General features: G+C 41.9%; 1 protein-coding gene across 3 annotated transcripts in view; it reads left to right on the top strand.

The window, feature by feature from the left end:
* POMGNT2 (protein O-linked mannose N-acetylglucosaminyltransferase 2 (beta 1,4-)) overlaps window positions 1–7960 on the top strand; it is a 95923-nt gene extending 87963 nt beyond the window's left edge. For all 3 annotated transcript variants that reach the window (XM_067561822.1, XM_067561824.1, XM_067561823.1), the window contains exon 2: window positions 5632–7960. In XM_067561822.1, the coding sequence (XP_067417923.1) occupies window positions 5724–7460 (1737 nt within the window). In that variant the 5' untranslated portion in view covers window positions 5632–5723 and the 3' untranslated portion in view covers window positions 7461–7960. The remainder of the gene's footprint in view (window positions 1–5631) is intronic.
* Window positions 7961–20247: the final 12287 nt, after the last annotated feature.

The raw sequence follows: 20247 nt of genomic DNA, 5'->3' as shown, positions 1-20247 counted from the left end.
CTCAGTTCTTCAAACAGCTCTTTAATTTCGGGGGGTGGGAGGGGTAAACCGGCAAGAGCAAACAGGACAAATGTTGGGAATTCCAGGACAGGCTTAAAAAAGGGACTGTCCCAGCCAAAAGGGGACATATGGTCACCCTAGGTCTTGGGCTAGAATCCGGGCTCTGGAACCCTGTGAGGGGGGAGGGTACCAGAGCCCGGACTCCAGCTTGAACCTGAATGTCTACACCACAATTAAACAGCCGTGTAGCCTGAGCTCTGCGATCCCAAGTCATCTGACACTGGCCAGCTGTGGGTGTTCAATTGCAGTGTAGACAGAGCCTCTATGTCTGTGAAACATGCTCTGTCTGAGCAGAGAGATGAGCTTCTGAAAGGTTTGCTTGCTTATCAATAATAAATATCAACTAAAAATGGTAGTTGAACTGAGCCTTTTTGAGGATGGGAAGCCCTGAAGCTTTGTTACCTGACCATTAGTTAGCCTGCTTCCTGGAGGATGGGAAGATGAGGCTGCTGGCAGCCCGCCTTCCCTTGGGTGCTTCTTATTTGGCAATTTTAATTAAAATAAATGTAACCAAAACAAGCTGGTCCTTCCTCAAATCTGTACTCTTCTTTTTCCAGTCTCTTCTCCTCTTCTTCAACCCTCCCCGCCATCCTCCCTCCCCCCCAGTTTCTTACCAGAAACTAGAGAGGCCTCTCCAACTTTCTAATTCTCTTGGTGCTGAGTCTGCTGTATCTCTCGGCTCCACACATACCTCAAGACTTTTGTGTGTGTGTGTGTGTGTGTGTGTGTGTGTGTGTGTGTGTGTGTGTGTGTGTGTGTGTAAAGGTCTCTCCTTTCACTTCCTTTGCACCCAGACCTCCCCCTCTCAGCTGTCACACTGCCAGTTGTCAGCTGCCATCAGCGATCATCAAGATTCCTGCTAGGGGAGTCTCCTGCTTGTGATTCTCTTTCTCTCCCACTGCTCCCCAACAACCTGTCTATGTCAGGAATCGTCAAAGGAGCCTCCCTTGGGGTACCATTACCCTTTACCAGCTTGGCAGCAAGAAGGCTGTGTGCTGCTTTTGAGTGTTCCTTCTGGCTAGGCTCTAGTCTATGTGCTGTCATTTCTTCCATTGTTGCTGAATGATGCTCCTCTAACATTTCAAAGCATTGTATAAACATCGGTCAATCTTTGCAGCATCCTTGGTGACCAGGACGCATGTTTATATGGAGTGAGGGCATAGCACTGAAAGATGTCACAGGGGCTAGGCGGGAAGCGGTTCTGGACCACTATACTCCAACTTACCCCCAGAGATTGAAGAGCTGTTTGAAGAACTGAGGGGATGAGTGGTGTTTGAAGAACCTGACTTTGTTTTATGGAATGCAGTAATCTCTCTGGCCTGCCTCTATAGCACTTTTCACATTCAAAGTGCTTTGCAGATATTAAAGTATCCTCTCAACATGCCTGTGATGGAGAGATGCAGAATTACCCTCATGTTGCAGGAAGAGAAATGGAGGCAGAGAGGTTAAGTAACTACAGTTATTTCCATTGTGAAGGCCGTATCTTACATGGATGCTTTTATCACTTACAAAGTTATCTACTTCTTGTGGGCAGATATCAACATCAGAAAGCCCCCATGACAACTGGCACCCTTGTTATCCATCTCAGCTGAGAGGCTGAGGATCCAGTGGATTTGGAGACTGACTGGCTGGTTGGTCCTCTTTCTTCCTGGATCTGGACCATCCTTGTTAGGTAGAGAGGCACAAAAGTGAAACAGTGTGAAACAGTACCACTGCACTACCACTGTTTGCACTGTACCTTTCTGTGAATGAGCAAAGGACTTGAGTCATTAGGGCTGTCCACCAGTATCTCCTCTAGTGCTGTGTAAGATGTAAGAGAAGAGAACATGAAAGCTGCAGTATTGCAGAAAATGAGCAAACATTCCAGAAAAATCCTAAAATTGCAGAATCCACAATTCAATTGTGCCCAGTGACTTTTCTCTTTCCTCCTTAAATCCTGCTCCTGCCCAATTTTCTTTGTTCACCTCCAGCAAAAGCAGCCTTCAGCCAAACAACATGAACCAGGATTTGTGCAACTCTAGGCAACTGGGAACAAGTATGATGATGGATTCCTTCAGCAATGCTGGCTTTAGCCATCCGAGTTTCAGGGATGGACGTGAAAAGAAAACACACTTGCCTCAACTAAGTGCAGAGACCTGAAAGATCTGCTGTAGGGAGGAGAGGATGGGGAAGGAAATCAGTTTACAGAGGATGTTAAAAAGCTGAGTTATTCACTATAGTAGTTTGTACAGGCACTAATGCAACAATGTGTAAAATGACAGATATTAACCTGTGTATTTGTAAGAGACATCCATCAGGGCCACTTTGCAGAAATGAAGTTAGAAACCAATCTAAAGTAGTTCTTACGCTGTCCCTTGGGGCAGGTAGGGTAAAGAAAGAGAAAAATCAGTCAGAAGTAAAATATTAGAATTGACTTTTTCTAAGGAGGACTGGATAGCTCCAAGGGTTTTTAGTGAGCAACAGAGCCTTCAACCTCTGGGTTTCTAGTTGAGATCAAGATGAGGTTGGGAGTGTTTGAAGATTGATACCTCTGATGACTCTTTGAAATTTTTTTCATGTTAGAGTAAAATAAGTTAAAGGCCTGATTTGTTTTTCAGAGGTGGTGAGATCTTGCAGCTCCTGTTGACTTCAGGAGGAGTTTTGGACACGCAGTGCTTTTGAAAAACAGACGATAAGTTTTGTGCTGCCCTCAGATTGACCCTTATTTTAAGCATTTAAAATTCTTCAGAGCTAAAGGCTTTCTCCCACATCTTCCTTTTTATATACTGAGTAGCATGCTTTGAAGGTGGTCACTTGGACTCTGTCCTCTTCTTTGTTGGATTGATATTGCTACTTAAAACAATTTCCACCATGTAGTGGAGTTACAGCTAAAAAGACAGGTTATTTACAGAGTCTAGTACTTTTGTTAGATTATTTAAAAGAATAGCACAGTAGAAAAAAGAAAAGTGAAACATGCTTTGGAAACAATTAAAATACCCAGCACTGAAGTAGAAATGTAGGATCAACAAAATAAATTTTGATTGTCCTGCAAGTGTCAGATCTTAACCCTTGGATTATTCCCTCCCCCGAGAACATTGTAGCCTTTTCTACACTTACAGGTGAGCACTAGTGCAGTTGATGGTTATTAATAGTGGAGTCTGGGCTGTTCTAAGCATAAACAAGGCCTTGGTTTAGAGTTTCAAAGGTGTCACTATCCGTAGCTCATGAAATCAAACATGTACCTTTTATTTGCCTTTTGTTGTCTAGGACTTTCTGAGCTAGATACTCATTCAGTTTATTTGCCAGAGGAGCTGGACTTCATTTCTGTTCCCATCAAAGACTGATCCCAAACTGAAACTGCTGTTCTGATTCCCAAAGATCACCTCTGGAATCTGTCTCCTTAATAATGAAATGCAACTAGCATACAATTCTACGGCATGAATTTAGACTATCAAAAACTTCCAAATTCCTCTCTGGGAAGTGCATGGGCTTGTGTCTGCCTGTGTGTGCACATGTGTGTAAACATATATATATAAAGTCTGCCTATTATAGTATTCTGAGTATGTTGTCAACCTGCCATGCAGTTCTTTCCACAGTTCAGCAATATAGAAATAACAAAGCCAATGTACATCTGGTTTAGAAGGCTAATACATAATAAATACTAATTCATTGGACATACTTAAGAGTGTATGAGTTTAAACTACTCCCTACGAATAAAATTAGAAATGGTTTGATCAGACATAGACCAATCAGAAACTTCCCTTCCAATAATTCCCCTTGGGTCTTGGCTACAATTATTTACAGTCTGATTAACAGTGAATTTGACACACACTGCGGATCGGAGCTCAGGAATGCTGCAGATGAATTGGTGCATAAATTGAACTCCTAAAGAATAATGTAATTGATGTTCAAACGTAAACCAATAACAAACCTAAATGAAAGAAGGATAGTGCCCTCTTAAATGGAAATTGCCGAGTCCTCTGCCATTGCAAGAAGGGAACACTGAGTCCCTGCACCACCACATAGAGATGAATCTAGGGTCAGATTTTCAAAAGTGCTCCAATTTCACAGCTACTCCAGTACTGAATGCCTTTGAAAATGTCACCCTTAAAAAAAAAAACCAAACAAAAACACCCTGGAATGTTTCTTTTAGACTTGTCAAAAGTTGGCTGTATTGGTGCAAGTCAGCTGCACCCTTGCTGGATAAGGGTGTGTTCATTTTAATATAGCTCTGACCTCTCAAACAAAGAGCCAAACTCTCCCCTATGCAGATATTTCCTATGTATGGAATAGACAGCTCATACCCATCGATCCTGGGCTTCAGCCAAGAAACACAATGTAATTTGGAAGTGTGGAGCCCCATCCTTGGTCCTGGGCTGACTGTGCACTGGGCCACTGTCACCCTGCCATGAGGTAGAGCCAGCCTCAAGGATGCACCTAATTACGCTGACTGTCAGTGGCCTCAAGCCCTGGCCACAACTCCTATGCCAGAAACTAGGAAGGGAACAGAGTGGGATCCACTCCTTTATGTTGCTGGAGACTCTCCTGGCAATTGACGTCTGATTGGGTACATTACTGTTTATGACTGCTCTGTGTTGGTGGCCTGGCACAATGGGGGCACACTTATTCTGTTTTCTGCTTATTTGTCCGGATGAAGTTGGCCCACTCCATTGTTAACCAATGGATCCAAGAGCTGTGTGACTCTCCAGGAGTTCTTTGCTTCTGCATGTCCACTCTGCTAGCCTCTCTCTTTCAGTGTCAGCATGATCCTTGCATCATCCGCTGTTATTGCACCTTCCTTTCCACCCTGTTCATGACCATGCAGTAGCAGTCATGTAGGAGGGTTTACAGATAATGATGTTACAAGTTATAATAAGGGCAGGGGACTGGACTAGATGACCTCTCGAGGTCCCTTCCAGTCCTGTGACTGTTTGAGGCAACACGAATATCTGGCTAGATAGCCTCATGTGAGCATGCTGTAGAGGGAGGTCAGCTTCATCCTCTGCCCAGACCTGTGGCGCTCAAGCCATGAGAAGCACTGCTGGAGTTGCTTCTCAGTGCAGTTGTGGAGTTTGCTGTGAAATCAGCCCCCTACACCTAAATACCTGTTAAAAATCTGGGCCAAAGTGACTTGCCCAAGATCACACAGGAAGGCTATGGCAAAGCCACGAATTGAACCCAGGACTCCCAAACCCCAGGCTGTTATCCTAAGCACTGGGCCATTTGTCCTCTCTACTGAGCTGCTCTATGTAGTTTGAGAAAGTTAGGCTTGAAGCGCATTCCTGGTGAAAATAACTGCTTAAATTGTCTCATGCATTTGCACAAAATTCATCTGGACATTACTTTTATTTAAAAAGCAGAAACTACAAATAGAAGGGAAGCTGCTTTTTGTAGCTTCACCCAATGTGTTTTTTCACCCCTCTGTGTTCAGTTTTGGACAGTATCTTATCCTTCACCTCTCTCTCATTTCCTGAAAAAGAAAAGAAAAGACTGAGAAAGCAAAACTTTTTTGAATACTTAATAAAACATGATTTATAGCAGGGATGTAAAAATGAGATTCCAATGGCTTCTTTCTTGTTTTGTTTTCCCCAGGGTTTTGCTTTCACCATGTCAAAGAGGATTAACGATGCCATCTCTTTCCATTGTGTTCCCCACCTGTCGTCTTGGTAGGATCTAGCTACAGAATGAACATAGCAGCGGTGTTTAATGCCCTACTAGTGTCTGTCCTTGCAGCTGTGCTGTGGAAATACATCAAACTGCGAGAGCACGTCTTTGTGATTGAAGAAGAGCTGGTCCTCACTCGCCAGTCTCAGGAACTCTCTCAGGTCCAGATTGACTACCATGCAGCTCTTCAGGCCCTGGTGGAGGACGGTACCAGGATGGTGTGCACTGGCAGGATGCACACTGATCGCATCTGCCGCTTTGAGTCCCTCTGTTATGCCACTGAGGCAGAGGAGTTTGTCTTCTTTCACAGCAACGCTTCGGTCATGCTTCCCAACCTGGGCTCCAGGAGATTCCAGCCTGCCTTGCTTGATCTATCCTCGGTGGAGGACCACAACACCCAGTATTTTAACTTTGTGGAACTACCAGCTGCTGCGTTGAAATTCATGCCAAAGCCGGTCTTCGTGCCTGATGTGGCGCTCATCACCAACCGATTCAACCCGGACAACTTGATGCATGTCTTCCACGATGACCTCCTCCCCATCTTCTACACCATGCAGCAGTTCCCAGACTTGGATCTGGAGTCACGACTCTTTTTCATGGAGGGGTGGAGTGAAGGCCTGCACTTCGATCTCTACAAGTTACTGAGTAACAAGCAGCCACTTCTGAGAGAGCAGCTTAAAACCCTGGGCAGGCTCCTTTGTTTTACCAAATCTTATGTGGGGCTGTCCAAAATCACCACATGGTACCAATATGGATTTGTTCAGCCACAAGGACCAAAGGCAAACATCTTGGTTTCCGGCAATGAGATCAGACAGTTTACCAAGTTCATGATGGAGAAGCTGAATGTCAGCTTGGAAGAAAGCTCCAGTGAGGAGTATATTGTAGTATTCAGTCGAACAATCAACAGATTAATCCTAAATGAGGCAGAACTAATCCTGGCACTTGCCCAGGAGTTTCAGATGAAAACCATTACCGTCTCCATAGAGGACCATTCATTTTCTCATATTGTACGTCTGATCAGCAACGCATCCATGCTGGTCAGCATGCACGGAGCCCAGTTAGTGATGTCTCTCTTCCTGCCAAGAGGAACCACTGTCGTGGAGCTCTTTCCTTATGCGATAAACCCTGAACACTACACCCCTTACAAAACACTGGCAACGCTCCCTGGCATGGATCTCCAGTACATTTCCTGGCAGAACACTGATAGCGAAAACACTGTAACCTATCCTGACAGGCCATGGGACCAGGGAGGAATTGCTCACTTAGACAAGGCAGAGCAGGAACGCATAATAAAGAGCAAAGAGGTTCCACGGCATCTCTGCTGTCGGAACCCAGAATGGCTTTTCCGGGTCTACCAGGATACAAAAGTAGACATCCCTTCTCTTATCCAAGTGATCAGGCAAACTGTGAAATCAAAGCCTGGACCCAAGAAGCAGAAGTGGACTAGCGGTCTGTACCCTGGTAAAGTCAGGGATGCTAAATGTCAAGCCTCTGTCCAAGGTACTAGCGAAGCGAAGCTCTCTGTATCTTGGCAGATCCCCTGGAATCTTAAGTATCTGAAGGTCAGGGAGGTGAAATATGAAGTGTGGATACAGGAGCAAGGTGAAAACACTTACATGCCTTATATTTTGTCACACCAGAATCACACCTTTTCAGAAAACATTAAGCCATTCACGATATATCTGGTGTGGATCCGCTGCATCTTCAACAAAAATCTCCTTGGACCTTTTGCAGATGTGCTCTTGTGTAGTACGTAACCCATTCTCTCATGTGTAGAGTCCTGCCATGGACCCCCCCCTCCCACCCCATTACTGATTTAAAAAACCCATTGTCCAGCCGTGGTGGTTGGTTTTTTTTGTTGGTTTTTTGTTTTAAGAGGGCTGAAGAGGACTAGATCATGCTAATGCCTAGGTGCCCATTTTATTGCATTTCATGTGTGTGTTCTCTTGGGGGCATTTATTTCCATTTAGTGTAAGAACTCTGTTCCTGAAAGTAACCTCCAGAAATGAAATGTAAAAGTTGAATACCTGTAATTGAAAAATGGAATGGAAGTGAATTGTGTGTACTATGGTAGTGATTTGAATCTTTCTATCGTGTAGTGAGTATTTCGGTGCAGCATTAAAGTACAATTACTTATGTGATTAGATGGACAGTTGTCATTGTCTTTCTCCATTGTAACTTATTTTTTAAAAGCTGTATCTGTGCCCCAAGTACAGGATTTGGTACAAGAGTATTCATTAAATTTGTTGTAAACCTCTTCAAGAAGTCTGTCTTTTTAGTATCTGTCAAAATGATTATTGTTGTGTAAGAATTAGCCAAGATAATGGTGAAATGAATGTGTGGGTAGCTTTTTTTTTTTTTTTTTTAATTTTTCATATTTTGGCTAAGAGGAATAGGACTACAGCATCAATTCTGTTTAAAATCAGGTTTTACTGTACCCCAGTAGCAACACACAAAGCTGTTCAAAAGCTGGAGCAACAGATGGAAGATGAAAAGGGATGTGATGGGTAAAAACAGCTGTGTGTGGGTGGGTAGTGTAAGCAGTAATTACTGTTTTAAGGTCTGTGCATTTTGTAAGCTGTAGACTAGTATATGGTTCTGAAGGATGGGAGGGGAATGGTGGAGAGAGGGTGGTGGGGACTTAAAATTTTACATGAACCTTTTGTTTCTTGAAATGTAGTATAACCTGTTCCGAACAGCCACTAAGTGACTAGTAATTCTCTGGGCATTTTAACAGCTAGCTGCTTAATTCTTTGATTAATAGGTGAGCTCTCTTCTGGGATAAGAGATTTTGCTGGTTGTTAGGAGACATGACTACAGTTAGCAGATAATCACAACGCACGTGTCACTCTATTACACTGAAGAGAAATTGTGTGCTATGGGCCAGATTCTGATCTTGGTTGCACCATTGCAAAGTCAGAAGAACTTAACTGAAGTCGGTGGCGAGGTCACTGAAATGGTAGAAATGGAGGGGAGGACAAGGCCAAAGTGGATTCCTGTGCCCCTTCTCCCCTAATCCCTGCACTCCCTCATGGCCCTAGCTCCCTGCACCTCTTCTCCATATGGTGCCCCTTGTCCCCCAAGCACTTGCTGCAGCTGGTCTTCTACCTCTAGTGGCTGCACATGGCTCGCTGGGAGCCAGCCACGCAGCCCATCCTCCTGCCCTTCCCCCAACTGCTGTCCGGTGCCTGCTGCACAGTTATCAGCTGAAGCACAGCCCCTGCTGGTGCCGCTCTGCACCTGCCTGAGGCTTGCTATTTGGAGGGGGCAATGCCCCCCACCCCTCCTAAACTACGTTCATGTGAAAAAGTAGGGGGCATGGCCTCCTGTCCCCTTCTCTCCCCCTGATTCAGATACTAGTGGTCAGTGGAGTTATTTCAGATTTATGCTGTGGTTCAGTAAGACCAGGATCTGGGTCTGTGGTTTTATGCTCTTAATTTGGTGTGTTTGTGGGGCTCTGGAAAGGGTCAGCTAAGGTCCTATCTTGCAGTAATCTAAATGAATATTTGCAGGATTGGATCCTTAATTATGTTGCTTTTGAGAGAGAGAGGTCTGTCTGATTGGGCTGTATTTATTAAGTGAAACCATCTAGGGTCAGACCTCTAGGTGTGTAAATTAGCATGCTGCACAGAAATCAAGGGGATTTGGCCTATGCTGTACTTTGTCTTATTGGGTAAGATACCTGAAGAATTTAATTTATAACTTAAGGTTAAAGAAACTGGGAAGTGCTTCTCTCCAGTTCCACCTTAGCAGCTGTGTAGTGGAATGGACTGAGATCCCTTAATGGGATACAACCTGAGAAATAAAAGTATCAAGGCAAAATTGTGATATGGGTTTTAAAGTGCAAAAAATGTCTTCATGAATAAAAGGAGGGCTGAAAAATAAATAAAATGATATACAAAAGTAAGCCTTGAGATTGGCACTTGTTCTGTGAATGCATTTCCATTCAGTTTTGTTTTGTTTTCAAGCATGTGGTTCAGTTCTTTATTGTTAAAGAAGTCTCATTTGCTTCACAGTTCTATCATCACTGATGAATGATGATATAGTTTAAAAGGGACTGTTAATATTTCTATTGTCTTCTATGTTCCTAGGACTAGATAAATTACTTGATGAATAAAGTACTACCCATCATATGGGTGACTGTTTCTGGCCCCTAGATCTGCAAGGTTTGCATCTGAAATGGGCCTTCAAAGGGCTGAACTTTGAATTTTCTTCTTACAAGTATTTAGAAAAAAATCTTTTTGGATATTAAACTGTTTGTGTTCTGATAACCACCTTTGCTGGTGTGACGTGTGGAGGTGGGGGGGGGGCGCCCCTTAGGTGCACTTTTTTTAACAGAGTCATTTTTAAAATGCCATTTTGCCGGCCCTTTTACCCATAATGTGGACTAACCCTTTTTATTTAATTAGTTTTGTATTGTAGCTAAACTTCCTAATGTTTGCCAATTGGTTACAGCACATTAACTTATTTTCTTCACACATCCATAGTGGCATCGTAATGTCTCTAAACATAATTGGCTGTAAAAAACCAAGACTGCTTACGGTAGATATGGACCTACATTTTTTTTGAGCCATTACATTTTATTGACTTAACACTTAGTATAAATTATTGCTTTACATTTGTGTAGCATCTTTTTCCAGAAAAAAGATCAAAGATGTCTGTTTAAGTTGGTGCGTCCTGCGTGATGGCGGCGGCCTGTGATATGCAGGAGGTCAGACTAGGTGACCTGGTAGTCATTTCTGGTCTTGAGTTCTATTTCTGTGCTTTGCAAAAATGTGTATGTTCAGGTGTTCCTTCCCCCACCTGTGTGGTGCATATTTATATAAGACAGTAATGAAAAAAGGGTACATTTTTTTCTTTCCATATTAAAGTACTAAAGAAGGGAAGCTAAACTACAGACATCTTGATTGTAACTGTAGAGACCTTACTAGTAACACTCACACACAATACAAGAACGTCAGCAATAGGGGTTCATTACCTCATCCTGAACTCAACTTGTGTCTGCCACACTGCAATGAATATATTCAATATCTAGGCCCAAGGCCTGATCCATAGCTCTTGCAATTTGGCAAAGCTACATTGACTGCAATGATGCTGTGCTGATTTACAGTAGCTGAAGATCTGGCCTGGAGTTTTAGCCTTGCCTCTGTAGTTGATTGATTTTTTTCTATCTCTACCAAAGCTCTTAGGTTCCACTCCATTTTCTCTTGTCACCCATAATCCATCTGTTTTACTTCTCACTGTCCTTGATAGCTTATGATGATTGCAGCCTCCATCTTTCAGGTTGAAGAGAACTTGATGAGGCTTGGTTCTGTCAATGCTGCTTTTTAATTAAGCCAAAAGGATTACTTTGCGTTTAATAGCAATGCCTTGTAATGAATTTGTGTGCTCCAGACAGTTACTCCATAAGTATCTGTCTAACACAGGAAGCTGGGACTAGAACTCTGGTGCTTTAGTTCCAAAACATAGTCTTCTAACAATTAAGCTAAAGGGGAGTGAAGTACCTTTTAAAAAGTAGTAGTAGGAGCAAATCTCTAGTGGGCTGCCACTTAATTGCATCGTTCACTCATGCACACAAAGCAAATACAATATAACCGCTATGGCATTCTCAGACACTGCTGTCCTGGGACATGAGAAATGGTAGGAGTTTAAATCCAGGATGCTGTCCTGGCTGTACAAAATACTGATCGCAGGTCCCCAGACCAGCTGAGTAAGGGCTCTTAGCTAGTTTCAAAATATTTACAATGCCTGATTGTCTAGGATATGCAGTCACAGTGAGAAGAAATGTTAGGGGCACAGCACTCTCTTATCTTACAACATCCCAGGAAAAATTTGGTGGAGGAAAAGAAGGAACGGAATGGATATGTACCAGGTTGCATGTGAAAGGCATTGAAGTGGTTGCTGTTGATTAAAAGGCAATATTGTTATTTATGAGTGGGATTTTTCAAGAGTGTGTAAGTGACATAGGAGCACAAGTCCCCCTGACTTTTTTTCTTTTAATGGGGCTTGTATGCTTTTGAAAATTCCACCCTATAATGAAATTATGTATACATGTCCTACATTTTCTGTAATCTGACATGGAGTGTGTTTCCTGGGAAGGGTTTATTACCCAAACTATAAATGGTTGCAGGGAGATGGAGACTTGTGAATGAAGCATGTCTAGTGGGCCCTTTCCATGAAGAAGAGCAGCTCTGTCGTCTTTTGCTCAACCCTTGGAAAAACCGTTGGTGTAGTGGAGAGTTCTCTGAAGAGCCTGAGAGGAGTTGAAGCAGACTGAAGTTGCACAAGGTGAGGAATAAAAAGAAACTGGGTCATACAAGCTGTCTCGAGGAGCTGGAATTGTTTATGAAGGGAGGGTCCAGCCCCAGGGCAACTGAGCTGAATGCTTTTGGGCTGGTTGGCAGCTGGAACCTGTTTGGTTTTTTTGAGGAAATTCCAAGAATTCTATTTGTGTGATACTGATTAACATAACAGCTTTCCAGGGACCTAGTAAATTGGAAAGTATTAACATTTAAAGTTTCATATTTTATATTGTTTCATTGATTATATTTATTGAATGAAGTTATTTGAGCTGCTCTTAACCCTACCACATGGTTAGTTGTGTTCACTGAATGGCTTTTGAAATCATTGCTCTGTGAAAGAGACGGGTAGGCTGCCAGTGTAAAATTGTCCCTTACATACTGGAAAGTGATTTAGAGTTACATAAGTTAGATTGCTCCCACAGCAGAATATGGGATGAAGGCAGATTGTCAGGCTAAATCAAGTTTAGGGGCACTTGTGATACTGGTTTCGGGTGAATGATACTTTTATATTGATGAAATTCAGATTCCACTAAGAGGCCAAAACTCATATTTTCTGCTGAGGGCAAGCCTGCTGTGTTCTTTGGAGGGATGCCATGCTGGGAGAGTGAGTTGGTGGCCAGCCAACTGCTATTCAGTTGTACCAGCGACTAGCTGTATTGCACTATCAACGAAACTCTGTTGTAGCTTACCCAGTGCCATTACTTGTTGAGTTGCAAATATAGAATGGTAAATCTAACCTGAACAGGCCTGCACCTACCATCAGATATGAGTTGCTATATTTATTTTGTACCAAATTTATTGTGCTCTTTTTATTGGGCCAATGAACCTATTCATTCTTTTGGCTTCTCTATTTATGTATGTATATCTTAAAAATAATAATGCTGGGTAGCATCCCCTTGGTAAAACTTGAATCATGGACTAGCAATCGCTGGGAAATTTCATGACTTGAAAATAACTAGAGAAAAAAAATTGTGGTGATATCCAAGTTTTCATTTTGCAGATTTAAAAATAGATCTGTATTTCTCTTTTCTTTCAAAGTTGATTTTGATTTTTTTTTTTTTTTAAAGTTGAAAGGTAAATCCTTATTGCAAGATTAAGCACATGTTGATTAGTATAACTCTAGTAGTTACTGGGTTAAAGTATCTATGATTTTAGTGAATTGAACTAGAATATCTCACTTCAGTAGGAAATATTCAAGTTCACATTTTTGTTACTTCCATTTACATATTCTGACACTTTGAAATGCTCTTATTACAGTGTTACCAGACATAAATGATGAATGTCAAAGAGAAACTACACAAATACTGTAAAAATGAATGAAGAGGAACTGTTTTAAGGATCTCCAAAGCAGGAACTGATTAGATGAAAAGAGTTGAAAGGGACCTTATGTCAGTAGATAATTGGCATAATTGAGGCACGCTCTATCTCCCAAGCATGCCCACCTCCCTACTCTAGCACACCCTCTATACCAAGGTGGGAATGCAGTGACTGAGTACAGAAGCCAGCTTCATCACCTACAACAGCTTTATGCTAGCAGGGAACTCACTTCCACAAGCAGAATTGTGCAAAATGGCCAGAACAGATTGGAGAATCCGGCTCTGTCACTCTGGAGGCAATGATGTCTGGTTGGAACTGAATACTTGGAATTGGGACCCCAGATTCTGTCCTTGACACTCTCACTCGCTGACTTTTGTGATCTTGAACAAACCACTTAGGCATACATTTTTCAGAAGTTTTCGCCAATTTCTTTGTTGGCACCCAATTTGACCCACCTGTGGCCTGATTTTTGAAAGTGCTCAACACCCCAACTCCAGGGGTGAAGTCATCGGGAACAGCTGGTGCTCAGCACTCTTAAAATTGGGCCTTGGGGTCTCAAGCTGGGCAAGCAAACGCAGAGGCACTTTAAAAAGAAAAAAAAAGTGTATGTGTTTTTGTTTGTTTAATATAATAGGGCCAAAACCTGCTACCTGTGTTTCATGAATAGACCCTTGCCTGTGCCTGTGCACAGTCCTGTTGACTTCAGTTGAGATCTCCAGAGAAGAAGGGTCAACCTGTTTGCCTGAATTTATTCCACTTGTAAAATGTGGAGAATAAGTTCCCAGCTTTATAAAGCCTTTTGATATCTCCAGATGAGAGACTCTATAAGCACAAAATTATTTAATTTATAATAAACAACATGATGATTTTGAAAGGTTTTGTTAAATTAATGTTAACACTCAGCTGCTGAGCTATATAAATAGCAGATTTATTTCTAAAATATTTTTGCTTCTAGTAGGTTTGTGCATTGTGAGAGATTGTAGGTTTATGGGATAAAAGAAAAGAACATTTAATTTTTCTCTGGTAGATTTGGGGTAGAAACACTCTGGGAAATACTTTCAGTATAATGACTGATAATCCATCTGTGCTGTGGGTGGTTTGAAAAGCATTGCCAGCTGTATGTGTATGAGCCATCGTTATGTCAGTGAGATAAGTCACCGCCTCCAAAATATGTCTTATAATGGACTTTGGGCTAGATTCTCATCAGGGGCAAATTAGTGTGGCTCCATTCAAGTCAATTAATCTATGCAAATTTATACCAGCTGAGCATCTGGCTCTTTGTCTTTACCATCTCAAATTGTCTCCACCAGAAGTGCTTACTACTAAATTAATTATTGCACATTCAATAGCCAGATAAATTGAGTGGCCTCCTGTTTTCTGTCATTTTTAAATGTGGTGCCTTTTAATTGAATTAAATGTCCCCTTGTCTTTGCATTATATGAATGAAAAACCAGAAGTGCTGGATTTACCTTCTCTAGAATATTCATTATTGTATCCCTTCTTCTTCTCCTTTCTGAAGGACAATCTCTTCATATGAAAGGCTTCCTGTGCCTCTGATAATTTGTCACATTTCTCTAAACCCCCTCTTATTTTTGCTGTATCATTTTTGAGCTAGGGTGAACAGAATGGTATTCCAGATGAGGACATTCCACTGACTCATATAATGGCAATGTGATATTGTGAGGAGTATTTCCTATCCTATCCTGTCCCATATGCTTCCCAATATTTGTTTGCTTTTTTCAATTGCTGCCTCAGATTGAGCCAGAGATTTCCACAATGGTCTTCTTCCTGAGTTTATGGTTAATTCAGCAAAGTGTATGAGTGGTTCAAACTATTCAGATGTGTTGCTTTTCACATACCATTGAATTTCATCTGAAGTCGCTCAGTTTTCTGTAATCTTGACTAAACTGAGTAAATATATTAAACTGTGCTGGTTTAAATATATAATATCACTTGTGTGTGTGCGCGCCTGTGCATGTGTGCGCACATACACATCACTGGTTTTAATATAAATCTATTAAACAAAACTGGTCCTAGCAGGGAACCTTGAGGCGAGCCTTATTCACCTTAAGCCATGCTGATCATTTGACCATTTATTTTCTTAGTTTCCCTGATAGCTGCTTGTGCTGGACTTTGACAAAGGCTTTTTGATAATCCAAATCAATGTATATCTGATATTTCTCCTTTGTCAGCTATTTAGGCGTCTTTTTCAAAGAATGTCAGGAGATTAGAAAGGCATGATTTTCCTTTACAGAGTCTGTGCTGGTTTGTCCCTATTTTATAATGGTCATCTCGAATAAACTCCTTCCTGTGCCGCAAACAACAATCTGACTGTAGCTTTCTCGAAATATAGGTTTTCATGGGTGGTCATGTAGTTAGGCTTAGTGTGCACTGTGGTTTTGCTTTCTTTCAGCTGGTGGTCATTGCTGTACAATATTTTTTTCATCTGAGGTGTTATCACAGAGTGGACATTGGATTAGTAGAACATTGAGCATTTTCAGGCTGAGAAGGTGCTGTAATAGGAAACCTTGCTCCTTGCTGCATGATGGCATCACTCAAATGGATGTTTGTTAGGGGGAAAGAGTTCCCCATATTTTACAGTGCTCTTGTGAGGCCGTGTAACAAGATAGGATACATATATTATCTTAGAAAATGAATGCTTCTCCCAGAAGTCATTTGCAAAGGGTACCCAGAAGGATTTCTCCATGTCTTGGGTTGGATACTGCATTTGCTTGTTCCCAAGCTCTCTGTTTTCTCTAATATCCTGGGTCAGTCATCAATCTGCAATGGTCAAATAAGACAGAGGATAGCAAGTCAGATGAAAGATAAAATTAATCTGGTTAGCAGAGAACGTGTAGACAGCCAGCCTGTAGATGACTTGGATTAACTGTAGGCAATTATGTTGCTGTTGTAAACACTACAGGATCAGAGGCTCAGCTGCAGGAGTTGGTGCAGTGCATAGAATCCACCAGTGCATACCGCAGGAATGGGAAGTAGGGGATCTGATGGGGACATGCTCCTTTCTGATGGTAGCAGCAGATCCTGGACGAGGGTAACTGTTGGTGTGCCTCTCCCTCTACTGCTGCAGATTGCACTAGAGTTTGACACAAATGTTGCTGCAGAGAACTATGGGCCTTGATCGGAAGAATATTCACGGCACTTCTATGATGAATCAGTTTCTACTGCTCCTTAAGTAACAATAAAAGGCCTCAGTTCCTCATTTCTTTTTATGAGTAGCTATTCACACAACGGCTCAAGTCTCATTCAGTTGCTCATAGGGGCATTTTAACCCAAGGTCCTTTTAACAATGTTGAACAAAATGGAATGAAAACCAGTCAGAATTTTTATTTGGATTTTGACATTTCCCCAACCCTGCCACTTGCGCCGTCAGATTCTGCCTCTTTTGCTCTTGTTCAGTGGTACCTTACGTCACAAGTAGTCCTATGGATTTCCAAGGGACTATTAATGAAGAAAGTTGCTTCTCAATCGGAGTAAGGGTGGCAGCATCGGGCCCAGAGTGGTTTTGATCTGGGGTTTTGATTCAGGCCGTTCTCTAATGAGATTCTTTCCTCTCTTAAAGTGTTCTGTGTTTTGTACCAGAGTCTGGCATAATGGGCTCATGGTCTATAACTGGGATCCCTAGACACCACTGTAATACAAACAATTATTGATAAAAGTTGCCTCTTTCTGATTTTGTTACATGTACATTTTATTACCACACTATTTTCCATACGCTGCAGTGGAACATCCTCTTCACATTTTACTGTTGCTAATGTGCCCATCACTGCAGCAACATTAAGAACTGTGATCTCTGAAAGGGAGCATGTGCAGAGCAACCCCCAAAATGATAGTGCTTTGTATAAGAGGTGAGCAGTCATACTGAGCAGATTGGCACTAGCAATGTATCTTTGATGCCGTCATATTCATCTTTTGGTTAGAGACATCCCTGCTCCTTGCTTGATAAAGCTTGTAATATTAGATTTTATTTTCCCAGCCAAGATTTTAGATTTATGGCTCAAAGAAAGGCCTTCTATAATTACACTGCAAGCACTTTACAAGATGTCCTCGTGCTGTGCATGTCTTGTTAGTGACAATATGTGACAGATCTGGATTAGAAAATAGTGGATGAGGGCTGCTGTTCAAACTGTCTAGCAGGGTAGGGGGATTGGCAGACTTCCCACAAAAGCTTAATGAAATGTCTGGGGTTTTTTATGGGATTTTCACTGAAAAGGAGATAGGGAAGAAAGGGGGGGCAGATGGAATGTTGCCATCTGGGAAGTATTACCATAGTGTGTGTGTGGGGGGCGGGGGCGGGGGGGGGGGTGTTGTTATTGTAGACCAGTACAACATTGTGAATTCAATCCCACCATTTTAACTGGCACACAGGAAGCTTGCATTTTTAAGATTTGCCATTTGTAAAAGCAAATCTTCCTGATCTGCCCTCTCTTCAGTATTAAAGGATTTATTTTACCTGCTAACTTACCTTTTTAGTGTCTCCTTTAAAGAATCCACTTGCTCTTTTTTTGCTTTTATGGGAAGGAAATTCTAGATGGGTTCTGTAGGAGAGAAATATGCCCTGAAAAACATACACATTTCTGATTTAAATCAAGGATCCTCTGACAGCACTGCTTGTTAGTTCCAGTGTTGCTTTGTACATCCTTATGCAAGAATGATTCAGTGAGACTGCGTGCTTCTGCCCCCCCCCTCCCCCCCCGGGATGCAAGAGGAAATAGTCTTAATATGACAAAGAAGGCCTAAGTCTCATGTGCATTCATGTTTTATAGATCACTTTTACAATCTATTTTCTTTTGATATGAAAATGAGTATTGATTTAATTTTTCCCATCTTGAGGCCTACATTGTTTTTTGTTTGGGTGGAAGACAGCAGGAAAAGGCACTTTGTTTACCAAGCATGCAAGATTGGTTCATCCAAACATAATGCTTTGCTGTGTGTAATTTAAAAGCATGTTATTGCCATAGTAGGTTAGTTTTCTTCAGACAGAAAAAGGAAAACTGAAATATTTCATCCAAAAAACAAAATAGTGGTTCAGAAATGCCACTGCTGTGCTTCATGGGACTTGCAGTTCAGGTGCCCTCATGAGCCTGCTCCTGCTTCCTTCCTCCTCCTTGGTTAAACTACATTTTGATGAGGGGAGGCAATGCAACATGTAAGTCCCTGGCCATTGTGTATCATGGGAGCTATAGGCTCTCTGGGGAGCCTGGCCCATAAAGGAGAATGGGAACATTGAGACAAAACTACAGTTCCCTTGAGGCATTGCAGCAGCATATCTGAAATGATAATTTTGGCTTTCGGCCAGCATATTTCAGTTCTCAAATATTCATTTTTCCCCACAAAAATATTTTTTCTTTAAAAGCACTGACATATTTTGCACAAAATTTCATTTACTTCAAACCCCAATTTTTTATTGAAAAATAATTTTAAATGGAAAATCTTCTACCAGCCCTAGGTACAGTTACAGTTTACATTTCCTAAAGTTTCTTTTCCTTAAAGCCCACCCTCTAGCATCTGGACTGAGGAAAACCCAATCACAAAGTTCCTTGATCCTCTTGTGTGGTTGCTGCTGAAAATTGCAAGGCCCTCCTTTCTTCCAAGGAGTGTACAACACCTCCCCACCTGTACTGGCCTAGGAAGCCAAAGACAACCAGTGGGAGTTTCCCATGTAGCACAGAAGCATACCACCGCCAGGATGCTGCTATTAGTAACCCATGCCTATGACTGTACAGTTGGCTATTTTAAGGGACATTGACCAATAGAACTTGGTTTGGTTGTTTTATATCATCACCTTGAGTGCAAGTGGCCCTCTGAAGCCCTGCCACGCTTCTATGAGCCCTTTATCCCTTGTAAATCCTGCAACTCGCAGGACAACTCTAGCTGTCTGTAAAAAGCAGGAGCAAAACAAGTGCCAGTTCATGGCTTGACTCACCCCTTCAGCATCTTAAAGACATACAAATCGTTAGGTGAGCCTTGATTGGACAACTGCTGGATACAAGCTAACAAAATTCCAGTTGTTGTTTTTTCCAGCTAGCACATAAATGATAACCTTTTGAGCAGAAATAAAGTAATCGGTTAAGTCTTAAAAATCAGTTATTCAATTTTCAGAAAAAGCAGTAATGGGCTTTGATTTAACATTCTTTAGGCCAGATAAGGTCCACAGGAATATCATCAACATCATGTGGTCAACAGTTTCAGAAGCAGCTGATGGATCTAAAAGATTCAGCACTGCCAGTTGGGGTCTGATTTTCTGTTCTGATCTGGCAGCATTTTTACACTCACTGTGCATTGGTGTTAATGACTGTACAGAGCACCAGAGACTCAAGCCTTGAACTTCATCCATCATGAGAAAAAAACCATCTACACTGTAAGGAGTGTAATTTGTGTGCTATATTCAGGTTTAGAGCTAGACTTTTGGGGTTATTGAAATACTGCCGAAAGTTTATGGAGCTTTTCTATCTCAACAGTTTTCTCTCCCCAAGCCCTCTCAAACAGAGAGAGAGAGGGTTATAATCAGGGCCTCATGTATTCTGTGACTCCTAAACTATTGAATTTGCCGTGGAATCCACCCCTTGCTACAGAATCTAGGCTTTCACTTAATTTTTTTCCCTAGACTTAGTGGTTGTAGAAAAGTCTGCAGCTGCATACCAAGTGTAAATTGATGCATGGTTAACTTCCTGCATCTGCAGACAGCATGAAACAATAACTCTAGGAAGCATAAACTGCCCTGTTCATCTCAATAAGTTAACACTTAAACCTAAAGATGAACAATTTAAATGGCAGCTACTGGTAACTTTAGCAGAAGCATCCAGCTACTGTGCTTCCCACACAATTCCATACTGGCTCCCCACATATTAAAAGCTCCAAATATCTCTTGTCTAGCTGTGAGGATCACAGTGTTGCCAACCCTTAT

Source organism: Emydura macquarii, unplaced genomic scaffold, assembly GCF_026122565.2.
Source record: "Emydura macquarii macquarii isolate MOO-44397 ecotype Brisbane River unplaced genomic scaffold, CSIRO-AGI_Emac_v2 contig_2422, whole genome shotgun sequence".
NCBI lineage: Eukaryota > Metazoa > Chordata > Testudines > Chelidae > Emydura > Emydura macquarii.
This window is presented reverse-complemented; position numbering and strand designations above follow the sequence as displayed.